General features: G+C 52.5%; 1 protein-coding gene across 7 annotated transcripts in view; it reads right to left on the bottom strand.

The window, feature by feature from the left end:
* Nucleotides 1-19,141, bottom strand: part of PTPRE (protein tyrosine phosphatase receptor type E) — a 176,566-nt gene that overhangs the window by 9,571 nt on the left and 147,854 nt on the right. For 6 of the 7 annotated variants that reach the window (XM_032175143.2, XM_032175153.2, XM_032175160.2 and 3 more), the window contains 11 exons: nt 16,934-17,024; nt 12,376-12,452; nt 11,682-11,718; nt 10,216-10,313; nt 7,277-7,396; nt 5,243-5,406; nt 3,820-3,955; nt 3,197-3,346; nt 2,744-2,837; nt 1,425-1,501; nt 162-296 (listed from right to left, as the gene is read on the bottom strand). In XM_032175143.2, coding sequence (XP_032031034.1) covers nt 162-296; nt 1,425-1,501; nt 2,744-2,837; nt 3,197-3,346; nt 3,820-3,955; nt 5,243-5,406; nt 7,277-7,396; nt 10,216-10,313; nt 11,682-11,718; nt 12,376-12,452; nt 16,934-17,024 — 1,179 coding nt within the window. The remainder of the gene's footprint in view (nt 1-161; nt 297-1,424; nt 1,502-2,743; nt 2,838-3,196; nt 3,347-3,819; nt 3,956-5,242; nt 5,407-7,276; nt 7,397-10,215; nt 10,314-11,681; nt 11,719-12,375; nt 12,453-16,933; nt 17,025-19,141) is intronic. The other variant, XM_058435894.1, reaches the window with a different exon arrangement.

Raw genomic sequence — 19,141 nt, forward strand, 5'->3', positions numbered from 1 at the left:
ACCTTTTTCATTTCCAACCTCTCTCCCTCCCTAGTTGTCCTGGCTTGGTCTCACCCACGTGTTTGCACCGATGGCAGGTGGGGACATTTATAATGAATGGCGACAGTGCCTCAGGTGCACAGGCTGCCCCTGGAGGGCCCGGGCCGGGCGGCACTCCTCACCTGCTCTCTCTCCTGCACCTCCGTCAGCATCACAATAGTGTGGGATTTCCACTCCCAGATCATCCTCCAGAAGTCCTCAACCGTGTGTGCCAGTGGCCCCTGGGTAGCGATGAAATAGTCCTTCTGACGGTAGCCCTTCAAATGGAGGTGCAGAGGTTAGAGTCTGACTTCCTTCCATCCTGGCTCCATTACCTTCTCCCTAAGTTTAGGACAGCCCGAGGCCTAATGAGGAAAACTCTCCCATCTTCCGTGGCCTGCACCAGGCCCCAGCTGGCAGGAGCACTCAGGCACACACCTGACAAGCAGGTCAAGAAGCTCGCTTAACTGAAACCGTAACGGCCACTGTCAGCCCCTGAGGTCATCAACAAATGGGTATTATGAACTGATAGTTGCCTGCGGCCACCTGAACAGCACCTGGTGGCTTAGATTCTAACATGCTTCTGTGTGTTTCAGCTAGATCAGCATGGAGCCCACCAGATTCTGGTACGATTTTCTCATCTGCAAATGGCAATATTAACATATACGTGGCTGCAATTCCCCCTTTTGCCCTTCTTCTGCAAACTCCACTGTGCTTGAAGACAGCCTCTGTCTGTGTGCCCTGAACATATAATTGTATTGTCCACATGGGTACACATTGCAGAAATCACACAAGAGAAGAGCACAGAGGCAGTGGATAGATAATTGGTGTTTAACAGATACGTAAAAGAAAAATAACTATATATTAAAAGCAGAATGAAAAAAGAGCCAATTACTTAGCAGCGAGTCTATGTCCTTCTATTTCCAAAGTCCACTTTTTTTTGTTTGCTTTTTGGAGAGGGGGTCTCGCTCTCGCTCTGTTGCCCAGGCTGGAGTATAATGGCATGATCTCAGCTCACTGCAAACTCAGCCTCCTGGATTCAGGCAATTCTCCTGCCTCAGCTTCCCGAGTAGCTGGGATTATAGGCACCTGCCATCACGCCCGGCTGATTTTTGTATTTTTAGTAGAGATGGGTTTTGCCCTATTGGCCAGGCTGGTTTAAAGCTCCTGACCCCAAGTGATCTGCCCGCCTCAGCTTCCCAAAGTGTTGGGATTACAGGTGTGAGCCATCGTGCCTTGCCACCTTTTTTTTTTTTTTTTAAGCAAGTAATTCTGCTAACAAAAATGGTTGAGTTCCTGGAAACATGTCAATTCTTTCTCATGGTGAAAGCAAGCTAATCAAGTCTGTGTGGTCACGTGTGAAGGAAACACATCTGCATAAACACAACCCAGGCCAGCATACGTACGTCTATGAAGGATGCGTTGATGTAGTCTGTGTATTCTTGACCCCTTTTCATGGAAAGGATCACTCGGTTGAAGTCATCTGCAAAGCATTATCTTCCTTTAGTTATTACAAAAAGGGGTCCACCTTGCTAACTTTAATCCATTGCTACAAGCTTGCAAAATATAGATCCTATTAATAAAATCACTAGGTAAAGCCAACTCTTTGGAAAGTTTACATTATGAAAGACGATAATTAAAGTGGCTCACGGGTATTTTTCTTTTTGAAGGAAAACTCTGAAAACAACCCAATTATCATTTTCATTTTTCAGGAATCGATATAATACATACCAAAATACAAGCACTAAAAATATCGCACTGAAGGAGTAAATGGAATGTGGCCAGGCAAACAATCTAGGGTGGCCAGCAGGACACCGGGGCCCCAGGAAACCAGGGGCCAGAGTCTGAAGATGGCAGGGCCCCTGGGAGCTCTACTCGCCTGCAGTGCTCGGGGAGACCCTGCTGCAGCAGGCCTGCTCACAGCTGTTTCCAGATGGTGTTTGTTGAACTGTGACTCCATCGAGGACACGTCTATAATGAGGCCCACCCTCCTCCCAAGCGGGGCATCGCCCACCTCCCTCCCTAGTTCCTCGGATCCCTGTGGAGTCTGCTTTTGGGCCGGGTTTCTCGAGTTTCTCTTTTTCCCACTTGGTGAGCCTCCCAACTCCCACCCCCCTGCCCACCGCGTGTGGCCCTGTCTTCTTGACAGCTTTGCCTCCGCTCCTCCCGCGCCTGCCAGGTCCTCCTTCCCTCTCCCATGATCTGGGGGGCAGACCAGTGTCCTGACTCCACCCCAGGCCCAGTTCTTGTCCTCCTCAAGGCCACAGCCTTTTCCTAGATGGTCTCAGCTGAGTTCACCTGCATGGCCTCGGCTGGGTGGCTCAGGCCCCTCTGTGTGAGGGGGAGGCGGGCCTCTGCCCAGGCTTGGGGAGACAAGGAATGAGACAAGGAATCCCAAGTCGTGCCTGCCGCAAATCTCCAGCTTCTGTGAAGCCCTCCCCTGCAATCCAGCCTCAGCCGCCCTCCCGTCCCGCACCTGCAAGCTCATATCCCAAGCAGCTTGCCCGAGACCCATGCAGGACTGTTTGGGTCAGCTGGTGCTTCACAGGTGTCTTTTCTACCTGACACTTGATACAGCACACAGAAGCCCTTCGCCTGGGGCCAGAGGACACCCTGCTTTTGACCCTGGTGCACAGGGGTAAGTGGTCAATGGCTTCTCCGGGATGAAAGCCTCCGGCACCAGCCCCGCCCCAGCCCTGCCCGAGCCACGCCACAGGTGCCTTACAAGGGATGATCTGGATGACCCTGGCCTTCTTCATGTTTGCCGGCAAGTTGCCCGTCCTCATGTTCTCCTTCATGATCCGGACATTTGTCAATTTCTGTAGCAGAGAAGGACATAATGACACAGTTAAACCTCTGACACGCCTGAGCACATCGCTCAGCCGAGGACTAGCGCTGCTGGCAAGGACACCTGCTCAAAGGAAACATTGCTCTCCACCCCAGGAAGCCTCCTTAGCACTGGGAAGTAGAAATATGTGCCCAGCAGGGCTGCTGTGAGGCTCTGAAAGCCACCTGATCCTTCTTCCCTTGTAAATCACGGCTCAGGTATTGCCCCTGCTTTTTCTGAGGTCAGTTAAGGGGCAAGTGATTGAAAGAGGCTTCCTTTAAATGGTCACCTGTTTTCCTCGTGCCCTTGGCTGCTTACACCAGGATGGAGAGGAGGGTCAGCCGTACTCACCCTGAACTCCTCCTCCAGCCCGATCTTGTCGAAGTGGGTGGTGGTGCCGTGCATGGTCTGCAGGTGCTTCTCCAGGGAGGACACGTCCAGCTCTGTGTCCCCGTAGAGGTAGTACTCAAGCAAGGCTTGGTAGATGAACGTGTACTGCATCTGCAGAGAGGCCAGGGGCGCCCACACCCTCAACTCTGCCCTGCAGTCTTGGCCCACGTGGAGCTTGGCAGACCAAAGGGGGCAGCTCTCTTCTTTTTCTCTTTTTACCAACACAAGGAGGTGTGGGGCAAGGGTCAGAGTACTGGCCACAGATAATGACCATTTATGCCCTTGAGTAAGGAGAACGGTAGCAGCAGAGCCTCACATTGGTGAGCATGCCACACACTGTGTACATGCGCCGTCTGGGGGAGTAGGATTGCCCCATCTCACATGAGGATACAAGGGAAAGCTGAGGACGAGGGAGTCCCCGAGGTCCCACGCACGGGCAGGGAAGGCTATGGGGAGGGAAGCCAGGCCAGGTCCAGGCTGGTTGCCACGTGCCCATCAGAGCCAGGCCCCTGCACACCTGTGTGGCGAAGGCATCGGGTTTGCTTTGGGAAGCTAGACCAGGGCAAGAGGAAGGCATAACTCACATCTGTTTGAACCATCTGAGGGCGCTGATTACGGATTCGAGACACAAATTCAAACACATCCACCTTCTGCTCCGCGTGCATCATGGCCATCATGGCATCGATCACAACGAAGGTGCCCGTCCGGCCCACGCCCGCGCTTTGGGGAAAGAGAAAGATGTCACTGGACGCAACTTTTTTTTTTTTGGTTAATTAGGAGCAAAGCCACAGTGAGGCCACCAGAGGGAGCTGTGGTCTCAGTAAAGTGATCCCAGGCCGGTCCTCTGATGGCCGCCGACACTCTACTAAGAAGCACATTAACAGCTGGTGCAGTAAGCCTCGGATTAGGCTGTGCGGAGAATTTTTCTCATTTACCAAGCAGTGTCGTCTTCTTATATGTGTGATTGGCATCCTAGATCTGCCCCCCTGGGAGCAGAGGGACCTCAGATCAACTATGCAACAGCTCTGGTATCCAGCCTCCCTCTCTGTCAAGCTGGGCAAACCAAGTCACCTGACTTGGGGCATTAAGTGAGGTGGCATCTGTCAGATTACTGTTATCTGACCCTGCAAATTCCTCCCAGTATGAGCTACACCGGAGGGTGGGTGGGGTGGGGTCCAGCCTCTGCTTGGCCCCAGCAAGGGAGTGTTGCTCAGACTTGGGGAAAGCCCGTTCTACGGGGGTTCCCGGATGGCTTCTCCTGAACACCTGCATGACAGGTGCAGAGCGCCTGCATCACTGCATGCAGGTGGCTTTTGTCCCTGGCAGTGCTGTGATACTCAGAATGAACCTGTCTGTAACAGATGGAAACTTAGTATCTAATCAAAGTGATACCCTGGTGAGGCCAATCACTGCCAGGAACAAGTGGGGCTCTCTGTGGACAGGGGGCTGTGGCGTGGCCTTGGCTGTACATTTGAGTAATTTTTCATGTTGTGCAAAGCCCACCCAGATGCAAGTCACAGGCTCCTCTGAGGCTGTCCCTCCCATCACAGGTGAGGAAACCGAGGCTGAAGTGGCAGCTGGTGAGGGGCAGCCTGGTCCTCGGACCCTGGTCTCCAGGACAGCGTAGTCTGGAAGACTCTGCTGTGGGGGCCCGTCTGAGTGTGGTGTGCTCTTCCATAAGGACTTGTGTGTTGTTGAGGGGCTTTCCCTGGTTTCCATCTTGGTTCCCAGAGGTGACGGGATTCCCAGGGAGAGGTGAGGGCGGCCAAGCAGACCCTCCTGGAACTCCATTCCCACCATCAACCAGAGCCTCTTGGCTTTGGTGGGTTTTATCCGCTGGGATGAAGGGGGGCTCTCTGAGCGTTCTCCTGTAGGGTCTTTAGGGCCTGGCTCAGTCACTGACATTTGTGTTCACATCAGCCCTGTGCAAACCTCTGCCCACCCTGATATTGGTCCCCTGGCATTGCCCATGAGGGTGAGTCCTCCCACTGTGGCCCCCCAGCGTACCTACAGTGGACCACGATGGGCCCAGCGTGCACTGGGTTGAGCGTCTTTACTTTCTTGAGGAACTTCAGCATCCCGATGGGGGTAAAAGGCACTCCGAAGTCGGGCCAGCTGGTGAAGTGCAGCTGTGAGACCAGCCTGGGGGCTTTGCAGCCGTCGGGGAGCTGCTGCGGGGGACGCAGGGAGACGAGAGTGGGTGAAAGAATCCTCTCCCTGCTCCCCCAGCAGCTCATTCTGAGGACACCGTGGGCTCCCCTGGGCTGAGGCTGCATGGGGGAGGGGCCCATCCACAGGGAGCCTGCCCGATCCAGACAGCCTGGCCCTTACCCCTGCGAGACTCTGAACATGTGCTGCTTTGGGGGCCACAGAACGGGGCCCGCAGCAACCGTCTATGCCCAGGTCAGGCAGGGCCCAAGCAGCCAGACACATCCCCAAAGTTGGTCTGTGTGCTCACAGACCCCCGTGCAAGTGGGGCGGCCGTGGCCCATTTTGCCTGGACAGTCCCACCTCAGGCCTGTGGTGCTGAGTAACCACCAACAGCACAACCTTCCTTGTGCAAAGCTGGCTCACATTCGGGAGGCAGATGATGCAGTCAGCCTGCTCTGTGGAGACTCCCAGAACTGCCCTCAGAGCCTCTCTCAGCTTTCGGACCCAGAACTCATGAGTTTAATTCCCTTGCTCAGATCATGGAAAGTGATACACAGTGTATTTGGAAGCAAATACGTGTGTGCATGTGTGTGCACATGTACGCATGTGTATGTGTGCACATGTGTGCGTGTGTGGATGTGTGTGCACGCACGTGTGAATGTGTGCACATGTATGCATATGTTTGTGTGCACATGTGTGTGAATGTGTGTGGGTGTATGTGTGCACATGTGTGGATGTGTGAGAATGTGCATGCATGTGTGCACCCATGTGCATGTATGTGTGTATGTATATGTGTATGTGTGAATGCGTGTGCATGTGTGCACGTGTGCGTTGTGAATGTGAGTGGATATGTGTGTGAATGTGCGTGGATATGTGTGTGAATGTGCATGTGTGGGTGTATGTGCATATGTGTGCATGTGTGCATGTGTAGGGGTGTATGTATGTGTGTGCACATGTGTGAATATGCATGCATGTATACAGTTGTGTGTGTGCATGTGTGTGCCTGTGTGTGGGTGTATGTGTGTGCATGCACATGCACGTTTGTGGGAGTATGTGTATGTATGTGCATGCCTGTGTGTGTGTATGTGTGTGGAGTATGTATGTGTGTCATGTGTGGTTGTGTGTGGGTGTTTGGATGTGTCATGTGTGTGTCCTGTGGGGGGTATGTATGTGTGGGAGTATGTGTGTGCGTGTGCATGTGCGTGCCTGTGTGTGCCTGTGTGCACATTTCTGGGAGAGATGTGAGCAGGGGATAGGATAAGAATGATCAGCTCATCCTTTTCCTTTTTTGCTGTGGCTTCTTGGAACCTCGGACACTTGTAACCTAATTATGCCAATCACTCTATCTTTAAATCCTGACAAAATGGTCTTCTGTCTTTTCTCTGTGGTTTTAAAATTTCTTCTATACCTTGATTTCATCTGCTTTGTATACAGATATTTTTACCGATCTCTCTCTTAAACCTTTTGGGGTGGTGGAACTACCAGGACCCAAGTGCAGAAAATAACGAGGAGATTTCAGACAGAATTCGGAAAGTGTTAGAAAAAAACCCCGCCTCCCAGTCAGTGTGTGAAATGTCACTGTGCTACTGAGGGAGGACCTCACCCCCAGGCCCCTCCAGTGACTGGTCTTCCTCCTGGAGAGTCCCAGAGGAGTCGCTGGGAATTAGGAGCCCCCAGCGCTGCCTGCAGACCCTTGTGCACCGGCCTCTGGTGTCTTGGCCCACTTGCACATCTGCCCATCACAGCCTGGCCACTGCACCCTCTCAGCCAGGGCTGCGACAGTGCCGGGGTGGGAGCAAAGCACTTCATAAATGCTGAAGGGTGTTAACTCTGGGCATCATGCTCTCTGAGAATGATCTTTCTGGAAGGTCAGCAACTAGAGATTCTTACTGGCTGTATGCAGAACTTCCGGATGGTGTAGTCGACCAAAACCACGCAGTCCTCCACGCACACCCGGATGTTTCCATAGGTCCAGCAGCCTTGGTCGGGCCAGTACTGATGGCACTTTTCCTGCACGGAACAATTTAATAGAAGCAAATAGATCTGTGGGTGCAATGCATCACGACATCCCCCCACCCAACTACAGAAGGCCTCACACACACCAGCTGGAGTCACACAGCTCCCACAGCTGAGAACAAGTTCACGTGTGTCGACCTCATGAATGGGGAAACTGAGGCTGCAAAACTGGTGAAAGGCAGCCTTGAGACCATGACTAGGACGCCCCAAGGCTTTCTGATGTAGATACCAACAATGTCTCATTTCTTCATTCATTCTCGAATCCCATACATTTTATTAACTGACCATCAACCAGTTATGCTGAGCCTGTAGCCTTCAGAGCTGGGCACCTAACTCCAAATGACCCTCGGGCCAGAGGGTAAGGATGGTTCTCCCCCAAGGCATTTCCCACTGGATTCAGCAATTTGTGTTTTTCTGCTCAGTTCACTAAGGACAAAGTTAATTTGCACCACTGCCAGTGTGCCGTTCAAGAGTGATGAACCTATGATTGGTCTAATGATCTTCATTTTTCTCTAGCAGGGATGAGGCTGCCTCTTCTGCAGAAGAGGGTGCATTGCTACAGACAGGCCCATTTCTTTACCTTCCCGACCTCTGAAGCAAGAATGACCCCAAATACACGTTCCAGGGGCCCTTTCACTTTGCAGCACCGCCCGCAGCACCTGCCCGGTGGTGTCCTCCATCACTTCACGAGTGAATGAGGACCCACCTTAAGGGGGAAGAGATCTACTTCTTCTGCCAGAGAAACATCTCTGGAATGGAACAAGCCTGCCAGTAGTCAGAGATGTATCCAGGAAATGGCCCCTGAGCAGCACAGCTCGTGGTCAAGCCTCCAGGGTTAACAGTCTTATGAAACAAACAGCATCTGGTATTTAGTAGACAGCAGCATCACAGTGTTATGATGGCTACGGACAACTTCCCCCTCCCTACACCTGGCTCCGGGCGGGGCTGCGGGTCACAGGGCATCTCTGATGCAGCCCAGGGGAATTGCAAATGCCTACAGGTCCCGGTGTGGGTGAGTCTTGGCCCTGTGGGGAGCCCTGGGCACCCTCCTGAGTTTCTCACCTTGAAAGGCTGTCCAGTAGGAACTGAGAACGTGTCTCAGCCTCTCAAGGGCTCAGTGTACCCCCTCCCTCTGCCTCCCTCCCGCCCGATCATGAGATGCCAGGGCAGCTGTGTTTTGCAATGCAGAGCCCAGGATGTGGAAGCCAAGGAAACCACAACAGAAGTGTGAGCAATTAAGAAAAAGGGAACTCTATTGAGAAATGATTTCATCTGAATTGGTAAGAATGAGGACGCGGCAGCAGCCCAGCACTGAGTCACAGGAGTGGAAAAATCCAGTAGGAGGCTATGGAGAAAATGCCAGTGACGCTTTCAACAGAATGACTGAAAGAGGGAAGTGAGGGCGTCCTTGAGCCCCACTGCTTCTGTGCTGGTCTCATGCTTGGAGCACCAGCCCCAGGAAGACTGGTCCCTATGGGCTGCGGGTCACAGGGGACCCTGAGGCTCCTGGTGAAGGGTCAGCCTCCTTTTCCCTCACGTGGGTGTCCTCCTCCATGGCTGCTACAGCGCAGGCAGGGTGAAGAGTCCTGTGCTGGGGATCCCCTGCTTCCCTCTGTCACTGTTCCCCGTGACAAAGCATGACAGGGGCAAGATTTGCAAGGGCAAAGGGGTGGCCCTCCGCAGCCCTGTTTCAGCTCCCCCCAGAGCAGAATGAAAGCCCCCATCCTATTCCTGACCAGAAACGGTGGCTGGAGGCTGCTTCCTGTATTGTGGGTGGCAATTAGTAAGCTGGCACTGTGGGGACCAGAGCACCTCCCAGCCTGCCCTTCCTGTGGGCTCCTGCCACCCATCTTCTGCCCCAGCTGAGCTCCCCAAGGCCTGGCACTCCCACCTAAAAATGGCAGCCCTTCCCCACAGTCCTCGCTACGATGCCTGGGAACTGCTGGGGCCAGGCCAGCAGACAACTGAGGAGCTCAGGACACGGCAGGCCCTGAGTAGGGCCGGGCAGGACACACGGCTCCCACCGAACCAGGCCTTCATGCCAGAACACACCAGAAGCACAGCCTCCTAACTTCGCCCCACCTGTGGCAAGTGTCCCTCAGGCTCCCAGTTCTTTCATTCTGGAGAGTGAGCTCACTGCCTATGGCATGGCTCCCTGCCTGTCACTCAACCCCAAGCCCCGCCCAGGCTCCCCACAGCCCCCGCTTCTCAGCCCTGAATTTGAGCCCCTATTCCTTGCACCTGGGACAGAGCTGGCCCAGCACAGCAGATGCTAATGAGTACTTGTTACATTAGGAAACGAATCAGTTCAACTTTTCTTCTTTGTCAATGATTCAAATTCTTATAATGTACATGCATCCTTTTTTGAATTAGAAACAGCTAATTAAATATATTCGGATGACAAATCAACATTTCTTTAATATACCACGTTTTTCAAATGCATTTCTCTAGTCTGGATAATAAGCGTGAAATCATGTTCATTTCTAGTCTGAGGTCTGCCGCATGACATGCTCAACATCCTAAAACTCTAACTTCTAAGATTCGTGTCTCCCATTAGGCAGGCGGAGCCATGGGGCCGGCCGGGGGCCGCTCTTACTTGTGTTATCACGGATTAGATAACAGTGAGATGCTGGGGACACAGGGGATTTGTTTCCTGACGAAAATGCTGTAAGCCACTGCATGTGTTTGGGTTTTTTCTGCAGTGATAGTGGGAGGAAGGGAGGGAAGTAGGAAAAGGAAGTGGTAAGAACATCCCCAGCCCGGCAGCAGCAGCTGAAAGGAAGTGATACCGGGGTCAGATGCCTGGAACTCACCTCTTTCCTTTCTTTCAAGTTCGTTAACATGACGATGGTCGCAGACTTTTGCTCCCAGACCATTCTCCAGAAGTCGTTAACCGTTTCCTGTTTGGGGCCTGTGTGTAGAGGAAAATTCCGAAGTCAAAAGGCATGAAGGGAAGTCCCTTTGGGGCCCCAGCCCCAGCACCCTGGCCGTTGGCCCCTGGACAGCTGTTCACTCCCTTCTCGGGCTTGTTGGGGACACACACGTCATGCCCTGAAGCGTTCCAGAACCGGTAGGGGCTGCCTGTCCTGCCACTCACCCACTCCAGCCAGGAACTCCTCAGTGGACAAGATAATTGGGCCCAGGTTGAGTTATGACGTTTACAGGTAAGAAGCAGGGTTCAGATGAGGGCTGGGTCTACAGCCAAGTGTGGGAGAGCTGGTGAAAGCCTTGGGAGAGGCAGAGACGGCCAGCCTCACCCTGCATTCCCAATCCCCTCCTCTTTGTCAAAATCTTCCTCTCAGCATGGTGCTGTCCAATACGATATGAGCTAAAGTCCCTCAGGAGGGGGAGCTGAACAACAGACAAAGTGTCACTAGGACAAAGTCCTCTGCCCCTATCCACTTCCTGTCTGAGCTGCGGCTATTTTGCAGCCCTGAGCTAAGTGCTACGTGCTGAGGGGGATGGGCTGGGAGATAAGGAAGCCCCCGGCCCTGCTGCTGTCCTGCCCTGGGCTGGCTCCCCGTGGGTGTCTGCTGGCAAGAGAGAGACACATGCTTTCATCTGTTTCAGCCAGGATCATCAAGTTTCCTGAGGTTTCCAGCTGGGCACATTCCTGATGGCCTCTGCGTGTGCACACGTGTGTCCTTTTAGAGATTCTGCAGTTGTAACAACTTCCCAGGTGATTTTGATGTACGCTGAATTTCACAGCTCATTGCCCTAAAGACTCCTGGCCTAAGAGTGAGGAAGTCTGAGGAATCTGGTTTCAGCTCCACTGATATCTAACTGCACGCGCACCAGGTCCTGCAGATGACAACCTCTGGTGGAACGGAGTGATGCTGGATTCAGTACTCAACACACAGGCTAGAGCCCTGTGCAAGGTGAAGGGCACGTTTTCACGGCTGAAGTATCTTCTTGGTTATGGCCTTGATCTGAAAAGCTATTCACTCCACTAACCCCCGCCCAAACTTGGGGGCCATGTAGGGCTCAGCCAGCTGAGGGAAATTCAAGGTTATCTGATGCAAGTATTAACATACTGGAATGGCAGCTGGGGCCACTGCGTGCCCTGTGTTCACACCGTATAGGTGTGGGAATAAGTGTGTGTTTCTCTGTCTACAAATACCCGTTGTGTGAATGGATATCTAACATGTCTGTTAGGTGTAAACACACACACACACAAATCCAGTATAAGTCCTTGGTCTTGTTGGCATACAGAGAAGGAAGTAAGAGCTACTCACATCATTTTACCAAAAATACGTTCAGAAATTAATAAAAAGCTTACCTTGAGCTGCTATGAATTTATTCTTCTCTTTGTAACCCTAGAAAAAATAACATCAGATTGATATTTTTTCAGAATTATCTTTGCTGAAAGGATTTGTTGTTGTTGCTGTTAGGAAAGCAATACATATTCACCATGGAAAATTTGCAAAACACAGGAAAAGGTTAAGCAGAAAAGAAAACTCACCAGCAATTCCAGAAATAACAAATCCTATTTCATACGTCCCCTCTCTCGTCTGTTTTTCTGCCAAACCTTTCCCAGACTCACCCACAAGCAGACATGCAGACATTTCTGTCCTCTAATTGGGTGAACATGTACAATTTATGTTGTATTTTTAACGAGAATTTTATAATTGATATTAAATGATCTTTTAAAGATCAATACAAGTGGAGCTCTAACAGTCCACTGCACATCGTTTTACCACCATCTGTTTAACTGCCCATGCTCCCTGTTCATTTGCTCAGGAATATACACAATGCTGTAGTGAACATCCTCTGTGCTCATCTCTGTCTCTTGAAATCAAATTCCCAGATGCTGATGCTAGCTTGTAAAGCACGGGCGGTTCTGTGCCCTTTGTGCTTGTGGCCAAACTGCCCAGAAAGGTTGTGACAATTTACACTCCGGGCACCAGACAAGAAAGTGCTTACTGCTCATGCCCCAGCTGGCCCAGGGGAACAGGAAAGCTTTGCCCACTCACATCTATGTAGGAAGCATTAATGTAGTCCGAACAGGGAATTCCATCCACTTGGCTCAGAGTCACCCTAGAATGGTCATCTGGAAAAAACCCAAACACAGCCAAGATATCAGGACCAGGAAGCACAGTGCTGTCTCGTCCAGAAATCACAGTTCTATCTCTTCATCTGCAGTGTCAGCTCCTGGGAAGGGCAAAAGCAGCTTCACAGCGACACCGGGGGTGGCAGAGATGTTCTTCCTCAACGTTCCCATGGAGACCACTAGTGTCCCGAGAGAGAATGCACCTGCTTTGGTGAACACTGACTGTCTCAGCTGTGGGATGACGACAAGGGTAGGATTTCAGCATCCAGGATGGGGGCTGCCGGGTCATTACATAGCAAGAACGGCAGAACGTGCTAGGCCCCTGGCAGTGCAAGGGCTGTATTTTATGAACCCTGCACTGGGCCCCAGTGTTGCCAAGTGTGGGTGCACTTAAAAGAGCCCAAGGACAGGAGAACTGGGTCCACTCTCCCAGGCTTCCCAGGGAAATGAGCACCAGTGGATGTGGGGGTCTAGGACTGGGGACTCTGACCTTCAGTCCCACCACCGTCTGCCCCAGAGCTGGAAGGCGAGCACAGTGAGGAATGCCTGGTAGATCCAGCCTGTTGCACAAGCAGTTTTCCGGGGTGGAAGGCTGACCGTGGAGTGCTGTGTGTGTGGGGTGTGTGTGTGCATCTGGATGTTTGTGGTGTGACTGGTGTACTGTGTGAGGCTGATGTGTGTGGTGTGTGTGGTATGTGTGTGATATGTTTGTGTGTAGTGTGTGGTGTGTGTGTGGAGTGTGTATGTGTGTGTGTTATGTGCGGTGGGTGTGTAGTGTGTATGTAGTGTGTGTGTGTATGTAGTGTGTGTGTACACACACGTCAGGGCTCCATCATGACTTTTGTGGGTCGCAGTCACTTCTGCCTTCGCAGCTTCCTCCATAGAACTATTAAGAAGGTTATCTTAGGACTGGGTTGGTCGCCAGTGAAAAGATGCCCTCCACAATGGGTTTTGCACACTTTGTGATTGGAAGAGAAATGAAGATGTTTTCATGGGCCTCTAAAAGTGCTGTGGGCCTGGCCCTGCTCCTCCCGTGACCTTTCCCAGGAACGTCCGGCTCGGCCGGGCTGGGACCAGGCTGGTTCTGAGGACGTTTATGCTGCACTGGGCACAGAGTGTGGCGCGTGGCGGAAGCTTAGGGTCTCCTTCCCGACTCATTCCTGAGTGACTCTAGGTCCTCTCCTGCTTTCTCTGCTTAGTCTCTGATCAGGGTGGGTTGTGTTTGTGGCGTTTGTGGCATGTGCGATGGGGAGTCGGGCGGCCCCCAGGTCATGCCTTGTTTGTCTCACCTTCACCTGGAAGGCTGCCAGGTGGGCTACGGGCTGGTGGCCTGGGACCCCCAATGGCTGAGCCAGCTCTGTCGGGCTCCAGCAGAGAAAGGGTGGGTATAGCTCTCAGAGAGTCACAGCCCACACAGGGTGGCCAGGGAGTCAGACCCCAAACTTCTAGTCCTGCAGACCTCACTGTGAGACCCTCCTGCTCAGGGACTGGCAATGCCCAGGCAGAAATAGCTCTGCTGAGCACATCTAACACTAGTTGAAACTAATTTGGAATGGTTTATGCTTTGAGGACAGCTATAGAAAAGCACAGGGTAAAATATAGCCTTCTGCTTAGATTTAGAATCTTGCAGTTTCTAAGAGCTTCCTGTCTTTTTATTCTAAAAAGTCACACTTCACATTCAAAACATTATTTCCTAAAATTATCAGCTGTTGGCACTTTTCCAGAAAAGAGGCCTCGCCCGCCATCAGTCACACAGTCTTTCTCTAGGCAAAAATCAAGCCTGCCTGACATGCAAAGCACCTTGACCTCTGACCCCAGAGCTCCCCAGGGCCACATGCCTGCCCAGAGCCAAGGGCCACCTTACGACTCTGGTAAAAGACTGGGAAAGGCAGGGAAGGTGCCAGGGGCTGGGGAAGTTGGATCCCTTCTCCCCTCTCTCCCAGGTGACTCTCAGTCCCACCCTAAGAGATACTAGGGACTGTCACCCTGGGGGCGGGTGGAGCAGCCCTGAGGAGCTCCCTGCCCGATGTCCCTTCAGCCTTAAGTCTTCCTGATAGCTAATGCCAGATGCCACCCCATTAATCCTTGCCAGACCACAGCGTCTCCATGCCACATTCTGTAAACCCATCTTTCCACCTGCGTGAGACATGCCACGTCCTGGCAGAGTCCCCCAGCCCCGGGCAGCTGCCTGGGCCCTGGGATTCCCATGGTGTGGTGCTCCTGCCAGGAGCAGGGGAAAGATCTTACGGGGGAATCTAGAAAAGCCCGTTCTGAATCTGACTACGCTTTCAGGCTTGGAGGAAATGCCACCTGACTCCTGTAGCGCAACCTAGAGAATGCGGCTCAGAGAAGACTTGAGAACACGGCTCAGAGAAGACTTGAGAATGTGGCTCAGAGAAGACTTGTAGTGGGTGGGCCCAGCCTCTTCCAGGTGGAGGACTCCCAGGTGAGGCCGCTGCTCTGCCCTGGGCCATCACACCTTGAGGAGGAGACTGGGTGTAGGCAATGCCCACACTTGGCCATGATTCTGCTTCCACAGAGGTCCTAGCTAAATAGTCTTCATTAACAATGTGATGTTACCTTTAAGGGATGAAGGTTTAGTGATTGAGAGAGAAATGAGGAATTCAGGAATGTGCTTAGCACTGAGCGGTTTCTTAACACATATGGTTGGCAAATCAAGGCACAACTTAAAATCACTAAATTAAGGTAATTAAGCGTTGAAACTAATTTCTAAATATCCTAAATTTGACACAAATTATTCCAAAGATCTCAGACCTCCTCCTGCCACGGCCTTCCTTTCCTTTGAGCTGCTCAAGCCATGTAAGTTGCCTCCCCTCTTTCTGTAGTATCTTCTACCCATTGGCAACAAATCCCCTCCAAAGTGTGTAGAATCTAGCCATGGTCTGAGCCACCGCCAAGGCTCAGCTGTGTGACCACCACATGACCTTCTGACCCATCTTCCTGGTGTTGCCTTGGTACCCCTACATGTATGTGTTGAATGAAAGACGATTTGATGAATTTCTCCCAGTTTTCACTGGATCATGGGTTCACAGTGGGTTTTGTGAAAACCACGTATCAATCCTATGCATGTAAAATGGGACAGAATTATTTCTAAAAAGTGCACAGTTTGGACAGACCACAGATCGGACAGACCATAGCTGCTCTGACATACAGAGCAGATGAACTCAATTCTAGTCCTAAAAATGCAGCAGGGAGCAGCATTCCGGGGCTCACATGGGCTGCCCTCTTCCATCCCACCAAGGCCCTGGCGGGGTGGGGTGGACTCCCTCTGTGGACCAGGGGGAGGCTGCAGGTTCAGGATTTAAACCTGAACTTAGTGGAGCCCTTTGAGGATGCCATTTGGTTAGCCTGATGGGCAAAGCAGATGATGGGAGGGTCCCGGGTGAAGGATCCTGAACTGCATGCCCAGCCCCCCTGCTGCTGGGCCAGCTCTTTTTTTTTTTTTTTTTTTTTTTGAGATGGAGTTTCGCTCTTGTTCCCCAGGCTGGAGTGCAATGGCGCGATCTTGGCTCATGGCAACCTCTGTCTCCTGGGTTCAAGAGATTCTCCTGCCTCAGCCTCCCACGTAGCTGGAATTACAGGCATCCACCACTATGCCTGGCTAATATTTTGTATTTTTAATAGAGATGGGGTTTCACCATCTTGGCCAGGCTGGTCTTGAACTCCTGACTTCAGGTGATCCACCTGCCTCGGCCTCCCAGAGTGCTGGGATTACAGACATGAGCCACAGCACCCGGCCCGGGCCAGCTCTTACAAAGGCGGTTCAGAACCTACGGGGTTTGTCTTGGCACCAAGACAGGCTGTGAAAGCTGCCCCCAGGTCACGACCCATCCAGCTGGAGCAGGTCACCAAGACGCACCCCCGCACACATCCGTCTGCTTTCTGGCCCTGCCACCTCCTGGCACCCATGCTCCCCGGCCCATGCCCACTTGTACTGTTGGGGTTAAATCAGGTTAATTCAGAGCCTTCCTACAAAGCTACTGCCCACCTACAAATTTCGTATTCTGTTATTTTTGTCGTTGGTCCAGGACCCCAGATAACTCTAGGGATTTGCAGCTTGTGGCCACAAGCACTGAGTCTGAGGGAAGGGAGCTGCTTAGGGCTACTGGCAGGCCTAGACCGGGTGCCAGGCCTGAGTTCCACAGGAGGGGCCCTGCCAGCTGGCACCCATGGCCACGAAGCAGCACCTTTACCTGCTGGGCCCCAGGCAGCCCAGGTCTCAACAGTAAGCACAGGCTTGGCAGCCAGACCCAAGAGCAACCAAGGTGCCCAGGGCCTGTGCAGGGAGATGGGCACCTAGAGAGGAACGTTCTGGAGTCCTAGGTGCAAATGCTGAGCAGTTAGACTGATTTGGGGCCCTCTGAGCACCGGGAATGGCCTGCAGTCATGGGGAGCTGCAAGGCAAAGCTGAGTTTAGTGCAAACACCATCGATCATGCAAAACATAAAATAAAATCTTACTGGGAAGGATGTTGGGATATCTGTTTTTTTCTCTGTTTTCTTCTTTATTTGCCAGTTCAAAAGTTCCTTGTATGTGTCCAGATGGCAATGACTGGAAGAAAATGTAGCATTAGTATGAAATGTGATGGATTCAAGCACCATGCTCATGTCAGTTTCCCTGCTGAGCACAGGAATTAAACGAAAACGCGTGGAGTAAACCACCTGCTGCCCATAGTCCGTCTCTGCCTCAGACCTTGTACCAGGCATGGGGCAGAGAATGAAGGAGACACAGACCCCGGCTTTCCCCAGGGTGCTCTTTCTTGTGGGGTGAACCGTGGTGTGGCCAAAGTGATGGTCTCATCAGCCAGACCCTACGCTGCATGAAGGCAGAGACTTGCCTTTGCATTTCTGTGGTATCTCAGGGCCCATGGGCCCTGGCCTAGAGCAGGCGCCTAGGATTTGGTCAGAACTGACTATGACATGGCTGTGAACCGGGAGATGGGGGAGCGAGGACAGGCACGCGGAGGGTTTACAGCGGGATGCTGTGACTTTGGGGCTGAAGGATGAATAGAGCAGTCCTGGGAGGCGAGGGGCGGGAAACAGCCTTAGATACAGTCCTGATCTTGCTTAAGACTCCAGGCGTGCTCTGTGGACCAGTGGCATGGGCACGCCTGGGAGGGTGCTTGTTAGAAATGCAGACGCTCTGGCCACACCCCAGACCCACAGAATCAGCACGAACATTACCATGAGCCCCAGGGCGTCAGTGCACACGTCTTTGGGAAGCACCACGCTAAACAACTCCTGTGTCCCAGTCAGGGAAGTCAGGTGTGAAAGGAATGCCGCGGGGCCCCTATCCCCTCTGAGCAGCATAGCCGAGTGTGAACCCTGGTGGCCTGAATTCTAGTTATTTCTGCCGCCTGGAGCCGCCACCTCTGATTCCTGGTCACCTCCAGCTGTCTCCTGCGTCTGCTCGCTGCTCGGGTGAGCTCCCCACAATGCACAGTGTGAAGAGCCTCTTGAAGCCCTGAGTCCTGTCCTTTGACATTACACCTGACCAGTGGCTGGACCCGGGGCCATTGGGATTCCAGTAACATGCATCAATATGCATTGAATGCCTCAGTGCGCCAGGTACGGTGGAAGGAGCCGGGTCATCTGCCCCAGCCTTCGCAACTCACCTATTATTAGGTGATACTAGGATGGTCTCCGTTTTATGGGTGAGGAAACTGAAAGCCAAAGCGAGGTGTTATAGATTTGTCCAGGGTCACCCAGCAAGCAAGGGGCAGGAGGCTGGAGCAGTGCCCAGACCACCAGAAGGATGCTCACTTCTTCAAATGTGGGAGAATGTGAGGGGTCCCGCTGCAACTACCCAGGAGAGCGGAGCAGGCCTCACTGCGTAGCTTTGGATCCAAGCCGTGCAGGCCTGGGCTTGCTCACAAGGCAGAGCAGGGCCTGACCTGCCGCCCACAGGTGTTCCGAGTCTTCCTCTCCCGAGGGCAGGAAGCTTCTCCAATTGCAGACTCAGATCTGACCAGCTGGTGCTCATGGTAGGGCACTGTAGGCCACCCTTTTTACTCTGCTTTGGGGCCACCAAACCCCATGGCCACAGGATGGGGCCCTTCCGGCCATGGGGTTTGTTGGTCCCAAAGCAGAGGCAAGAGGGTGGCCTATGTGGAGGGACCTGCCTGGCGGCACTGTGGCAAGGGCGATGGGTGGTTCTTGGCCTCATCCCCAGCCACCAGCACCTACGCCGCCTGTAGTTCCTGATTCTTCATCAGGGCTATCTTAATACTGACCTTCTTGACCTAATCTAAGCCTGACATCTGTGGTAAAATTCTAGAGCCTTCTCTTTTTCTACCCGCAAAAGCTTTTTTTGGCCCCAGCACTGAAAATACACAGGAGGCGTGATACAGGATGGTGCGTACATGATACTGTGCATTTGTCAAAACCCACAGAACGCACAACACACAAACCCTGACACGTGGACTTCTGCTAGTAACAACGAGCAGTGTTGGTTCATCAGTTGCAGCTGTTGAAGCACACGAACGCAGGAAGTTAATAATAGGAGAAACTGCTCACAGGGGAGGAAGGGGGCATATGGGAACTCTGTACTTTCTGTGCAATTATTCTGTATAGCTAAAACTGCTCTAAAATAAAGTCTGTTAAGAGATAAATTAGGCCAGGTGTGGTGGCTTACACCTGTAATCCCAGCACTTTGGAAGTCGAGGCGGG

Source organism: Hylobates moloch, unplaced genomic scaffold (genome assembly GCF_009828535.3).
Source record: "Hylobates moloch isolate HMO894 unplaced genomic scaffold, HMol_V3 SCAFFOLD_3, whole genome shotgun sequence".
NCBI classification, from domain to species: Eukaryota; Metazoa; Chordata; class Mammalia; order Primates; family Hylobatidae; genus Hylobates; species Hylobates moloch.